Here is a 15,373-nt window from a genome sequence, read left to right as displayed (position 1 = left end):
ACAGTTATGAGCCGAGTTACGCCGTGTCTTAAGTTTTGTGAGGTGCTTTTTTTGATATTTAATGGATCGGATTACTTATTTTTTTTTTTTTTTTCCCTATAGGAGATGTTTCAGGAGTACGTTAGGTGTTTGGCCATTTAGTACCTGTACATATAGTGGATGTACAGTAGATCCACAGGATCTCGTCTCAAATTTTTGGAGATGATGTGGTTCTGTTGCTTTCAACAGGTGGTTGTCCCCAAGTCCCACTGGAGTGGAATGACAATAATGGTGTTCAGCGTTAAAGGGTAAAGTGTCCACTCCGTTCAGGGACTAGTTGCTGTCCCAAGTGGAGGAGTGAAAGTGTGTTGGATATTATAAGAGATTATGTCCCTCAGCTGGACTAGGAAGCCTCTGTGTTCCCCTGGATGAGTAGGAGGAGATACCTGGGGAGAGGGAGGCCTGGACTCCAAGTATACACCAAGTGAACCAAAATGTCTTCCTAAAGAAATCACATCCGAAGCTACAACCATTCGGTGTAGGGCAGGAGCAATAGAAGTAATATAAGATGATTAGTTTAAATTTTGTGACCTCTGAATATTTATGGTAAAAGGTAACAGAATGCAAAACATACTTAGCTACCCAAAGATGGTCAGATCAAACTTTAGCATACATCTGGCAGTTAAGTTGGATTGTGGTCTGATCACCACTCTGGAGTTCATTTTGAGATCACTGCCTCCAAAGGGTCTCAGTTCAACTGTTGTGAACCGGACCAAATGCGATTGCACAAATGAACTTCACCAGGGAAAATGAGCCAGAGTTTGATTTAAATTGATTAGGCAGCACAGGTGTGAAAACACCCTTAGAACATCTAAAGCTTGACTTCAGCAGATGACAGAAATCAGTTATGGTCAGTTCAAAACTGAAGTCCTCGATAACACAGGAAGATATGTGCACCAGTTTCCAAAAAACATACATATGTGTCAGAATCTTAGTTCTCTGTTCTCACAGTGAATATTCTGACACATTCCACATGCACAAACAAGACATAAAACAATCATGAAAGAATACAGAATAGCCTGACCTATGAGGAAATGTTGTTTTGAGTATGAGGCAAAGAAACATTCAAACTCTTATCAAACTGATAGAAGTGAAAGAGAAAGTTTAAAAATTACCTTTGTGAGAGTGGTTCATCTCAGTTTTGGTGACACAGCAAGAAGAAGTAAGAAATAAGGGGGGAAGACAAGACACTGTCAGAGATGATAAATGTGTGTTCAAGAGGCTCGTCTGAGCTAACATTAAGGTTGACGTAAATATCACAAAACACAGCCGATACCTAAGTCTGTGTGTTGCCTTTGCTTCTAGGCCACCAAGAAAAACATTGGCATAAAAGCATTCATGGTCTTACAAATTTGATTTTAACTAGTGAAATCTTTGTTTAATGGAATCCCTGCAGCAACAAATATTGACAGATGAAAGGGAACAACATCAAGCTACAATAACATTTGTTTTAGTTTAAATCACTCATCTAAAAGCAGACACAGAAACTTTGTTACATATGAAGCTGAAGTTTACTGCATTAGTCCAGAGTAGCTGACTCTTTGTAGCAGGCCATGAGTAGAGGCTGGCACAAGGTTCAGAAATGAGTTGGCTTGGAGACCTAACTGGTGTAATAATAAGGAGTTGACCTGAAGTACAGGAGCATTACAAAAGAACTAAATTGTTTAGAGACCAAAATGCAAGAGCTAGAATTTGGCCATCACACATGTATCACATGGGATACTGAACATGGAGTGAAGAGACTTGATGTGAAGATGAGTCTCAGGTGTGCCAGTTCAGTGAGCGTTGTGAGTGCTGGAGTTGCCAGAACCAGCACTCGCACCAGACAGCCAAGGCTGTTTCCAGGTTATTTTCAAAAGAGTGTCACACTGTAGACAAAAACAAGACATCAGAATAAATATAAAATTGGCGCTGAAAACACAATTTTCAGGCTTGTGTCCTAATGCAGGTGTATTATTTTAAAAGTGAGGCTGTACAAAAACATCTTTTAGCATTAAATTCTTCTTTGGCTAAAGTGAAAGGGAAGCTTATTATACTTGTGGGGTGATGCCACATGTGCTGCTCCACTCAATGTGTCCCTGCAGACAAAGAAAAACAGACAGGAACTATGAGGAAGAGATGAATAGAAATGTGAAGAGAGAGAGAGAGATGTGCTGCTAGGATCCTAGTCATTTTTTTTTTAATGTAGTGGTCTCCTCAGGTATGTAATTAGCATTCCCAGTAAGAAAATACTTCTTGAAACTCAACTTGTAATTCAGGCAGTGAAAAGTGCCATCTTCTTATCCATTCACAATTTGGAGAACTAAAAGAAAAAACATTTCTGTTATTATTAAATTAAAAAAATATTACCAGTAGAAAGAAAAACACAAATAAATACATTTCAGTCTTTTCTGCAGCCAAATTGTTTTGGCACAGTTTACCTCATACCCATCACACAATCTGACATGTTTCTAATAAATAGCATATTTTTTATGTGTTTATTGAAAACGACGACTGTTGGAAATAAACATTGCTGACATACTGTTACAGATTAAAACAGCCACCTGTAATCATTACCCTCCACATGCCTGAGTGTATATCTGTGTCATTCAGGAGGCTCTGATCATGGCTAGCATGGAGCACCCGCACCTGGTCCGACTGCTGGGTGTCTGCTTGAGTCCGACAATCCAGCTGGTCACACAGCTGATGCCTCACGGATGCCTGCTCGACTATGTCCACGAGCACAAAGACAACATTGGATCACAGCTATTGCTCAATTGGTGTGTCCAGATAGCCAAGGTAAGGAAACTGAGCCATTATTACCTATTTAAGTATAAAATACACGATTTGCTAATATGGTCAGTGTATTTACTTTCTAAGTGATATTTGGTGATAAACCTAGTGCGTGGTTTGAGTGGCATTCTGGTTCATTCATCAAGGGTTTTTATTGAATGCATGCTTGAATTTGCTTTGGAACAACAACTACGGTACTGTTCTATTATGTTTCAAGCGATAGAGGCCAAATGCATTACAACATAATTTCTAAACTGAGAAAAAAAATGTGTTTATGTTAGTTCGTAGCACATGGCCGCAAGCCATGGACAACTGAGTGGCTATTGGTAAAGTGTGAGTGTTTATGGATTCAGCAGCAGACACCGGCACTTCCGTTTCCTCGTCTCTATGTAGAAGTGAAGTAAATAATTCAAAGTCTTACTTAACTTTAGTGGGGGAAGTGTGGAATGCAGGAAATATGTTATAGTATCATGGAGTTTATTACAAATTCTTAGAATTTTGTTGTCAGTATCAATAGCTGACAGATACACATGAAGTCATATGAAAAAGGTTTTCACTGGAGTCTGTGCAGTACCTTTACTGCTTTCATGGAAAATAAGAGAGCCAAATGCTTCTACTTCAGTACTCTTGATTAACGGGATCATCAGCAAAGTTCGGGCAGGCTGCTGGTCTCAAGCATTTAGATTAGTGTCAACACAATGCGACAACCTCCCCAGGGGTGGAAGCAAATTCACCCCAAGATCAAATTGTACAGCACTCAAAAAAATTGCAAGAAACCCAAGAGCTACATCTCTGACTGGTCTCAGTTAGCATGTTAAATGTTAAAATTCATGACGGTAACATTGGAAAAAAGTGGAACAAGTGTGAGTCATTTGGAAGGGTTTCTGGGAGAATTCGCCGGCCTCTAAAAAGAAAATGGCAGCAATGCAGCTTAGGTTTGCATACTTGCATCTAAACAAATCACAAAACCTCTAGAAAAATGTCCTTCAGAAAAACGAGACCAAATTATTGACTTTCACGCACAGTAGTGGAAGGGTGAACAATTGTTTTGCAACCAAGGGAGCTGGGCACCTTAGTGTTACTGACTTGACCATGAACATGTTTGTATACCAAGGCATTTTGGAGTAAAGCGTTTACCCCAAGCCAGCTCAGTCATGCAACAGGACATTGATCCCAAGCACAACAGCAAATCTACAGCAAAATGGGTGAAAAGAAAAGAATTAAGGTGTTGCAATGGCCCTGTCAGAGGCCAAACCTCAACCTGATTCAAAATATTATGGCTGGGCTTTCAGAGAGCTGTACAAAACACAATGAAATGAGGCAACAGTGGAAAATAGTGTTGGGTCAAAAATCTTCCACAGTGATATGAGAAACTGATAAAGTCATACAGACAATTATTACTTCAAGTTATTCGTTGTTGTTCTACAAGCTACTGAATCATAGGCTGTATGATGATGTAGGTATTCACAGGACTGCGGAGTCCTATGAAAACGTTCTGTTTCTTATGACTGTGTTAATGTGTCCGGCTTTCCCATGTCTGTGATTAAATCTCCAAATATCCTGCATTTTTTGAGTGGTTCATGAAATTGTCATACACACCGAAAAATAACAGGTTAAAAAGCCAGGAGAATCCGAATGAAAATGGAAAATGGCTTAGTAATCCCTGTAGTCCCTGATTTAATATCTTAGACAAAATTTTCAGTTGCTGTTTTTGGCTACATCAGCAGCAGGCTTTGCCCAAGTGAGTTGCCAAGGGAAAATATTAAACCATCAGTTAAATTTGGGACACAGTTGTGATCACACCACATATAAAGTGCTTTTTATTTAACACCAAAGGCGATCATAGCTTGCATTTAGTCTTGCCATGCCGCTGCTGACAAACCCCCAGGCTGTGTAACATTTTCATGGTATAGAATTAATCATACAAATTACGTTGTCAAAAAACAATGAGATAAGCTACATGTACATGAATAAATATATGCCTGCTGTGAACAGTTGTCAACATGGAGAGATTTATAATTCATAAAGGGTAGATATGATGATGTATTATTTACCACTGTGTTGTGTTACAGTGTGTCCCATGCATATATTGTTTTGTGTTTTCAATAATTGGCTACCGCTCCTGGAGACTCAAATAGCCACCAGGGGCCTCGGTTAATAAGGTGCCCACCCTTGAGTTGACACAAACACAAATTGTCCTTCATAAATACAAAAAGAATTCTCTGAATGAGACTCATAATAACGTCTATCTAAACTTGCGTCTTGAAAATACACATTTTTTATTCTGTTTATCTTCAGCGCACGCACTCTTGCGGCCTCACATGGCTATTAAGGTTCTTGCAAGTGACAGGGCTCCATTCTGAGGCAACATCCCTGTGGTCCTCCCTCTCAGTCAAGGCCATGATCATAGCTGTAGATTATTAATGGAGTGATCTGTCATGAGAGCCATACTAATGAGCATATTCATCAGAGCCACCGCATACGCAGAGCTATGATGCCCAGAATTTTCTTCCTTTTCTTCTTTTTTTTCTCTATTTTGTTTTATACTTGCATGTTCTGTTACTAAGAATCATTTTCTCTTCCCTATGACTTTTTGGTTTTTGACTCTCTGAATCCAACAGCACTCTCTTCCATATGTTGTAGTTGTGATGTGAGTAATTTAGAACTGATCTGGCTACTGCTAAGTAAAAAAAAAAGGATTATTCTGCTGTTTTGCTGTGGTAAGCACAGTGCAGTCTGAAATGCTGTTTCCAGTCAATCTGGACAGCTTCTTGGAGAAGTTTTACACAAGGGGCTTGATGAATAGCTTTGTCTTTATATTAGTGTGATGGGTGAAATGTGGAAACAGCTCAACCATCACACTAATTTGCCTGGGAAGGGAAGTGAAATCCACTTGTAGACTTTGTCATATGTTTAGTCAGTTCTGGCTCTACACAACTGAATACAAGGACTACAATACAGAGTGATAACTGTGATATCAATAAGTGTTATATCTTAATGATTAAATCAGGCATTGGAATGCAGCTGACAAGAGGAGGACTTTAAATCTTAAGTTTAAACTGCCTACCACCTCAAACAAAGTCGTCACTATGAATTTATTATTGGTAAGCCATACAAAAGGTTATACTATAGAACACGTGTTCATAGGCACATTGAGTCTAATGTGCACATGATCTAAGAGGATAACAAGCAGGCCTGCACTGTTGTGAACACAACACCACACAATTTTCATATTGTCTCTTGGCCTTGCATATTACTTATTATTTTCACTTCCCAGTGTTTTCCTTTAACCATGCTAGCAGACCGGCTCCAATGGTCTCTTTCAAATTGAAGTAATGGCCTTCCTTTGTGTGTTCTCCCTTTGCCCGAGTCGGTTTTCTCAAGCCTTCTCTTAAAGTTCAAAGACTGTTCAGTGTTTCTCGAAAGAATCTCCACCTCTAAAGTAAGACTGATTTTTTTATTTTTTTAAAGAAAAAGAAAGTTAAGTTAAATCACAGATAATCATGGACTGGATCCTACTATGAGTTTGACATTAAGTGGAAAAAATTGAAATGTGTGAAGGACTGCCATCAAACTTGGGACAGGCAGTAATTTACCCACTGGAACATATTTCTATCTGTCTGCTGAAGTTTCATCGAGCCACTAAGCTCTTAAAAAGAAAAAAAAATCACATAAAAAAATCATATCAGACTAAGACTGACAAGCTGGCAATGTCTATTCTAAGAAAAGATCGAGGAAATATTGCGTGAATTGTACTGAAATTCTTTAAGCCTTTTAGCTTATTCAACTTTCTGTCAACTACATCTTTCTGCATCAATCTTTGTCAGAGCAGAAGAAGGTGGTTGGATGCAGTTAACCCTCTCCAGGCAGGCGTTGCAGATTTGCAACAGTTAAATACTAAAAACCTGATTACCTCACATACATATTTTATGAGTTTTTTTACTCAGAAGTACCACTGCAGGACTTGGTTGCGCATTAGCAACAAAAAGTTTAATTTGAGCCTGAGAGGGTTAAAAGGATTGACACTGATCACGTGGAGGACTTAAAGTCTGTTCTATTTAAATGTCTTTTTCCTAGTGCGTAACTTTTGATTTTTGTCTTGCTTTTTGTCTTCTACGGTGTCTCACATATATATCCCTATTACTTATTGCTATAGCTACCAAGACTGTCAGCAAGGACTTCTTGTTGAGACACTCAACAAGAATACCGAAGTCAATCAAAATGTGGGATATTTTCTCAAGATATGGGACAGTAGATACAAATGCTGTGCAGTCTCACATAGAGTGGGATATCTGCTCATGCTAGGTTGCAGTGTTTATACTCCCAGAAGTCCAACACTGCTTTTTTGCAAAGCAGCTAGTGTGCAAATGATCCACACAAGGTGTCCTTGGTCCTTGGCATTTGCTTGGTTGTGGCAATGGTGACACTTGTCTCAATCCCAATAAATCACAAGTCCTGGTTTAGCATCAGATTTAAGTGCTAGCGATTAATGCATTAATAATGCATCTGTAATCACTGTGTTAAAAAGTTCAATTAAAATGTGACAAGAAGTGTCTGTATGATGCCATCGAGCTTGTGATTTTTTATTTTATTTAACAGCTCGGTGTCCCATTAACTATAAGACTTGTCTCAGTATCAAGTAGTGACAGCAATTCAATGCCACATTTTGGACAACGTTACGCTGTAGGAATGCCTCGCCGAGCCAAGCATTATAGTAGAAATTCTTTACTGAATACACCACCACCTTTTCTACTTCTTTTGTCAACATTGCTGGCCTGGGTTGCCTCCAAGTCAGTGATTGTGTGAATGTGTGTGTGGTGAGAGGGCCACACTGTGTGTTTCACAGGGTCATTTCTCAGTGTAAACCAGACTAGGCAAACATGCTTCTCTCCAACTCATTACATACATCCCCAGGGTTCCAATGAAAACTCAGTTCACTCATTTCCCCAGTCTACTTTGTCTATTCTCCCTCTCCTGTCTGTATTTATTTCAGTATGTGAATCTCCAATTTTTCTTTTTCTGTACCTCTTGTCTGAGCACTGTAGAAAGAAGAATATACCCTAGGCTCCCATGGATGCTTATTTTTGTTTGCAATCTTTTGTTGGTACAAATATTGGACTCTCTATTCTCATGTCAGTAATAAGGCAGTGTTGACTCACCATACGCAGATCTCTGTGATAAACTACCCACTGGCCGGTTGTTTTATTTTTCCCTTTGAGCCCACTTTGTAAAGCCATGTTCCTATAAGCAACTAGTGCTACATAGATTTGTTACTGTGCTGTATATGGCACAGCCCGACTTTGTATGTGTTTAACATATATTAACAGTGGTTATATAAAGGGAATAGTATTATAATTAGTGGTAATAGGAGGAGGAGTAGCAGCAGCAGTACTACTTTTTAAAAATTATTTAATGATTTTGTATTTTGATTTATTGCCTAGTAGTCATGATTGGAAGCAAAAATTTAAATAAAAATTTATTTTTGGCGAGACACAATTTTTCAAGGGCACCATCGACCTCAGGGCTAAGATCTGCTCTTGGACTAATGTGAAAACCTTAATAAATTAAAATGACTGCAGCAGTGTTTTTGGTTTTCCTCTTTTCTTTTTTTGAAGGAAGTGATTGTGGTAGCCTAGCAGGGGGTGCACTCCTTACTCTTAAATTTAAATTCAACTGGACAATGTTTCAATTAAACTTGAGAAGTGATTAAAACAGACATGAAGATGCGCTTAAATTAAACAAGCTAATATTTACCCATGGGAATCGGAGGTGGGGATGGGGGGGGGGGGGGGGGGGGTATATTCTGGTCGCTAACATTAAATCATATAGTTATTTATGTAATCATGAAAGACCACCGCAAAAAAAAGAAAAAAGAGCTTCAGAATTAATTAGATTGGACATGAAAGAGAAGGAGACAGTAAGAGCAAGAGAGGAAGAGAGATAGGCGGACACTTGTTGACGTTTCTAAGGTTTGGTAGTATCAAAGGCTCGATGCTTGTGATCTGCGCCGCGCTCCATGTCTTAACATGAGGTTTGAGAGCAAGGGTGCTATCTGCCAAAGCTTGCTTGGAATCAAACATCCGAATGCAATTTGAAAGCTTTGCTTTGAGAAACAGAGGGGAGAGAAAGAGGAGAGCATTTGATAGTCTGTGTAAAAACTGAAACAGGGATGGCTGAGATCTGGAGATTCTACTGATATTGCCCTGGTAAAGATCCATCTTCATTTTTTTTTTAATTGTAGGACTGTCTTGAAACATGTTGCACCCTGTATTCAACATGTTGTTGTAATTGTCAGTGTATCCAAATAAAAATGAAATCATAATTGATACGGGGAACACTATCTGCAGAGATGCTGATATCTCTTGATTAGGGGTTTAATGGAAATCCAACACATTAGCATATACAGCATATACTGTTTGCATATTAATTACAGGTTTCGATCATTTTATTTATGAGTCAACTAGAAGTGTCATTCTGAGAAACAGCTGCCTTTTGCCATATAGAGTTTATTTGCTCACTACCAATCAGGCAGAAGTTGACACACATCAAATGCATTTAGGTTTGTATTCACTGCTGTGTGCAGACAGCGTTTTTTTTTGTTGTCTAATGAACATTTCATTGTTAACTATTTTGATAATATTCATTAGTTCTTTTGACCAGTACACAGTTGTCCTTTTGGCCACAATGAGACACATGGGTAATACCTGAGAATAATACCAGATGCCTTAAAAATTTAAAAGCATGTAATTTAAAATCAGAAATATCTTTAAACTCAAGATGTCACCACATAATGAGCTAGCTAGTAAAACATCTCGAGTAAAATCACTTACTGGGGTTTTGAAATAATAACCTGCAGTTGTATTACTGTTTTTTATTTATAGCTGTGAAAATACTGTTTTGCTTTCACCTGGTTGGGGTCTTTGCTCCAAATGAATAGGAAAAAAATCGAATAATCGTGAGGTTGATAGACTGACTGGTGCAGCATCAGTGGCAGTGTAGATGTTGTGTTGGAACATGGTGAAAAGGTTGTTGAGCCTGAGGCATTAGCTCAGGATTTGCCAGTCTTCCTGCTTTCAAATTCTCACATACAGCACGGTGACAAGCTTTGGTTTGTTAAAGAAAGAATAGAACATGGATACGAGCAGCCAAAAGGTATTTTAAGTTAGAATAGCTGTGTCTTTACATCAAAAGGTGCTAATTTGATTGGTTTAGGCATACAATTAGTATTACGTCCTTGCTGCCTTCCTCTGCAGGCATTTTTGGATCATGTAACTGGGAACAGGAGGGGAGGGCAGAACACATTGTAAGGATTACATTTCCCATCTGGACAGGGAATGCCTTGGGATTTTCCCAGGAAGAGATCGAGGGCTTGGCTAGAGAAAATTGAAAAGGACATCTGGGATACCTTGCTCAGTCCACTGCCACTATGACCCAGACCAGATAAGCAGTGGAAAATCAACAGATGGAAGATGTACAGATGGATGGCCTTGTGGTCTTAGTAGTTGGGGTTTGTTCTACCTGAAAAATGTTTGTTGATTTTTTTTTTTTAAGAAAAGTGACACTTGGTCATGAAACTTGGATTGGCCTGAATGCAAAAACACACACCGCAAGGCAGCAGACAGATAAGTCACTGTAAAGGACAGAAGGCTATACAAAGACTATACGACTGTACTGACTTATAGTTGCAGTGTTGTCAGTCAAAAGAAAACACACACAAGACAAGAGAAAAAACATTCTCTCTTCTTTTCTTTCTTTTCCTCTGACTCTGCCTTACTGAGTCCCTCATTCACACACACACAAACACACACACACACACACACAGTCATACGCAGCAGTGACACGGTTTTAACAGTGTCTGGCTGAGTGAAGATGGATGTGGCCAGGTGGGGGAAATAGATGACTGCAGGCAGCCCACACAATGGATGAGACTGGCAGCTCAGGGAGACGGGTCGACACTAATGAGTGACTGCCAAACACACACACAAACTCACACAGGTAAACGGAAGCTTGTAGACATCCGAACTTGAAAACACAAACATTAACAAAGTGATTGAACACATGCAAACAAGCACAAATACATATTGTGATGCCCTCAAGTAAACAAGCACACGCCCACAGGCTTTGTTTAGCATAGAAAATGTACTATATAATAGTTTGTTGTATTTTTTTTTATTTACTTCACTTTTCCTTTCGCTCTGTGTCAGTGTCAAACTACAAATGATCTCACTTCTTTTTAACCTTTCATAAACACAAACAGAAATAAACCCAAACACTGTGCTGGAGATGCGTATTTTTACAAACTAAACTACCTAAATATCCTCCCCACACTTTTCATTACCTGATAAGTTCTCCCTCACATTTTATATTTATTTCCCAGAGGATATAGATATATCAACAGGCTCTGCAAACACAGATCTGGAGATCTACACGTGCGTGCATGTGTGTGTGTGCTCGTGTAAAACCCCTTCTGTCTTTTTTTAAATCGCTATGTGACCTAAAGGTTGTGAACATGGACTCTAATGTTACATTTGAAAAAGTATGGGACTCCGCCAAGAAAATATCAAAATATTTTTTTTAAAGCATTATAAAAACAAAGAACTGCTTTGCACATTTGTAATTGTTATTGATTCTGTCTCCTGATTCTATCTTCTGAGTAAAATTGTAATGATGAGATTAAAAACAAGGCAACAAGCGTTTTGGCTAGCTTTTCTGTGGGATTCTTTTTTTGTGCGCAGCTGTAAAGGGGCCAAGTTCCACATATTCTTTGTTTACAGTTCATATGTAAGGACATTTTGAATTCTGGAATTTGTGAGTTGGTGTCACCACAAAAATCAGCTTATATATTGTTCCATAAGCTTTTCCATTGTGTCTCGAGTCAGTAGTAAGTAAAGTAGTAAGGAGCAAACTGCTCAAATTTTACCTGCTCTGGTTGTTTTGGGCTTTTTTTTCTTTTGGCATTAGGGGAAAAAAGTTCACTTTTAGCCAGTCGCATCACTTATCGGCAAACAAAGATGCTTGAAAACCAGGATGTCTGTTTTTTCACCCCTTGGCCATAAAAGGCTGATGGGATATTGTCGACCTCACTGGGTGGGCGGGCAGGTGGTGTGGACACCCGAGTTTGTCCCAATGCGTTTGACCTCAAATTTAAAGTCAGAGGTCAAGATTTCTGAAAATTTTGTGAACACAATAAATCGAGAATGATATCACCTCGGATTTTCAAGTTCATACCATAGGTGCATCTACTTAAAATCTCAGATAAGTCCAAGTTCCGGTGTTCTTGACCTCAAGGTCAGAGGTTAACTTTTCTCGAAAATGATCCTAGTTCATCATCCATGGATGATGAACAAGGATCACTCAGACGTGTTCGTCTATGCTCTCGTGTCAGGCGCTTCAGTAGATTACTCCTGCTATTAACAGCAGCCGATAGTTTTTTCTCCCCAGGACATAGCTTACATATTACTGTAATGTTCTTGTCTGCTTGTTTCAGAGAAGTGAAGAGTATGTCCATTTCATAAACCAGCCACTTGAGCCACTCGCTTCAGCCGAGTCCGACATCTTCCGCTTTAGAATACGACTATGCAGCAAACTGGCGCGAAATGACGTGCACCTGCACTACAGCGATGTTAAAGCGGCAGAGTTTACTTCTACGTTTAGAATATAAATTATTGAAATTAAATAATGATATTCAGCGAGTTTAATTATTTTACAATGTAACGCAAGTACATTGTAAGTAACTGTAATTAAAATACCTAAAAATGAACAGTAATTAGTTACTCTACTTTTTCAGTGGAAAAGTAATTTAATTACAGTAACACGTTACTTAGTAACGCATTACACCCAACATTGGTGATGGATCAAGAATCCATCTATAACTTGCAGGACACCGGCCCTCGAGGCCTGGAGTTTGACACCTGTGGCTTAGACCCACTTCACTTTCAATTACTAAGCTGCCACTGTAGATACATCCTCACTAGCTACTCCAGAATTGACTCAAACCTTGCTGTGTGTGTAACAATATAACAGATTAAGAGTCTGGTAATGTGAACTGTAAGTCTGAATGAATTACAAACATGTCTATTTGAGCAGTTATGGTCAAAGATAAATCAATGAGTGGATTTGTGTTTTTGAGTGTGATGTCTGGTTGACATGTCCGCTGTTTTGCCAGAGCCAGGTGCCAGGCTCTGTGACATCTCACCCACCTGGGCTGCAACATACCTGCCAGCTCTTTGAATTGAGGACAAGGTGAAAGCGGACTAACTAATTGTGATACATTGCTTACTGCATGACAATATCAGATGGTGGCCTCCATAGATTACTTTGTCAAAGATTCACTTTTTATGTATGAGGTGATATCACAGTCGTTCCTCCTGTAAATTGTAATAACATTTTTTTCACACCCACGATTCTGCAAAAATGCACATCTACAAGAAACTATTAAATGCTAATCTCCCTAGCCCTTTGAAATGTAAAGTCCAAATTAATAGTTATAATTTATTGATATATGTAGTCATTTGCTCCATTAATTAGACTTACCTCATTTACATAAACCTTAGTTTATCTCGTCACGGTGGTTGAGGCAGAACATTTGGCAGGTTTTGCATCTTGTTTTTTTAATTGAAATACTCTCCCTGCTAAAAGATTTGCCCAGCATATATCATTTATTGCTATATAAAAATGTTAGAAGTGTCTTAAGTAGCTCCCAACACTATCAATTTTGGTAGAGAAGAAGTCTTTTTGGTGTTTTAATAATGCACTTGCCAAAATGAGAGAGACTAACTGCAAAGAAAAAGCAATCAAAGTCAAGTACAACCAACATGCCATTAAACCTTTTAATGGTCTCAACCTCTCCATATTCCAGTTCACTGCAATTAGCAATAAAATTGTTAATGGGAGTGGACTTATGATGTAGTTGTAGTGCAGGTCAAGTTACACGGTCACACATAAAGACCTACACCATCAGTTATTTTCAGTGGTCTCTGACTCATAGAAAGGACATTTCTTTCTTTCTTTTTTCTTCTGTCTTCAATTATTTCTCAGGGAAAAAAAACAATTTCAAGTACATGAGTCAGACTTCAGAAGCACAAATTCCTCTGTGTCTGCAAACCTTTTTCATCAGAGTTTATTATATTTAAAGATTTTTTTCTTATTTTCTGTTTTGATTAAAGGTATACAAGCAATAACATTTCTGAAAATGTCATATAATAAAAAGACACCCACCTAAATTACAGCCTAGTGTCTTAAAAGGGAATAATATAGTAACTAATAAAGCTTACATTTTTGCTTGTAAGCCATTAGCAACTACTTAACCTTAAAACCAAGCTATTCTCCTCTCTGGAAGATCTGTTTGAGCAGCGTCATCTACAGCAGGGGTAGGCAAACTCCAGGCCTTGAGTGCCGGTGTCCTGGAGGTTTTAGATGTGTCCATGATCCATCACAGCTGATTTAAAGGGCTAAATGACTCCTCAGCATTTCTTGAAGTTCTCCAGAGGCCTGGTAATGAACTAATCATTTGATTCAGGTGTGTTAACCCAGGGTGCAATCTAAAACCTGCAGGACACCGGCACTCGAGGCTTGGAGTTGCCTACCCCTGATTTACAGCTTACAGCAGCCAGAAAACCAGTTCACGAAAACTGCAGAACAGAACAAGAAGCATAACCAGACTGACAAGAGATGTAGAGTCAGACATTGTTACAGAAAAGAACCACTCTGTGTCTCTACTCAATCGAGGCATGAGAAATGATATGCCAAAGCACCTGCTTTGAATTGAGCCATACTGCCTACATTAGCACAACCAGAGCAGGTGGGTTTTGTTAAATGAAGATTCACCTTGGGCACCTTGAAATACATTTTGGATAGAGTGTCAAAATGTCATACCCCAGAGGATGTAAAACTAGATATTTATAGTTTTCAATCGAGTCAACCAACCTGAGTAACCATAAAGTTTATTTATGTCTTCATGTATGGACACAGTCTATTCTGAACTGTTTTCAAAGTGATATATTAAAACAAAGCAAAGATAGTTTTTGTATTTTGTGGGGGTTTCTTTTAAGCATAAAAACTAACTAACTTGGCTAATTTGGAAGTGATAATGTCCTAAGTAAATAACCTGCTTAATTAAGCTGTTAACCTACATAAAAGAAGCTTACCTTAACAAGAAACATAGCTAACTACTTGCACTAGAAACTTTTTCCCAAGTAAATAAATTAAAAGTTTAGATCAAAGTGTAACTTACATTTTTCAGAACAACTTTGAAAATATTGTCTGTTTGGAAAGTGCATGATGTGTCATTAACAGTCATAAAACGGCAAGCTTCCTAATTCAAGGTCCCAGGCTCTGCTCTGCTGTTTTATTTAGCATAACTGTGATTCAAGCGATATACAGTAGCTATCAATATAAATGTGATGTGAATACACCATCTACAGTAGTTGTAGAATTATTCAGTGCATAGTTGTACTGGTACTTGTTGTTTAGAGGTTTGGGAGTTTGGAAATTAGTTTATGCTCATACAGGCCTGCTTATCTCAAGTGTTTGAGGGAAATTTGAATAATATCATTACATGAAA

The 15,373-nt window shown here is 38.6% G+C and overlaps 1 protein-coding gene across 1 annotated transcript in view; it reads left to right on the top strand.

Moving 5' to 3' along the window:
- Positions 1-15,373, top strand: part of erbb4b (erb-b2 receptor tyrosine kinase 4b) — a 107,378-nt gene that overhangs the window by 61,237 nt on the left and 30,768 nt on the right. The window contains exon 18 of the mRNA XM_005723629.2: positions 2,632-2,817. Coding sequence (XP_005723686.1) covers positions 2,632-2,817 — 186 coding nt within the window. The remainder of the gene's footprint in view (positions 1-2,631; positions 2,818-15,373) is intronic.

This window comes from Pundamilia nyererei, unplaced genomic scaffold (genome assembly GCF_000239375.1).
Source record: "Pundamilia nyererei isolate P.nyererei 1_Seehausen unplaced genomic scaffold, PunNye1.0 scaffold00009, whole genome shotgun sequence".
Classification (NCBI taxonomy): domain Eukaryota; kingdom Metazoa; phylum Chordata; class Actinopteri; order Cichliformes; family Cichlidae; genus Pundamilia; species Pundamilia nyererei.
Note: the sequence above shows the minus strand (reverse complement) of the source record. Positions and strands in the feature narration are given on the sequence as shown.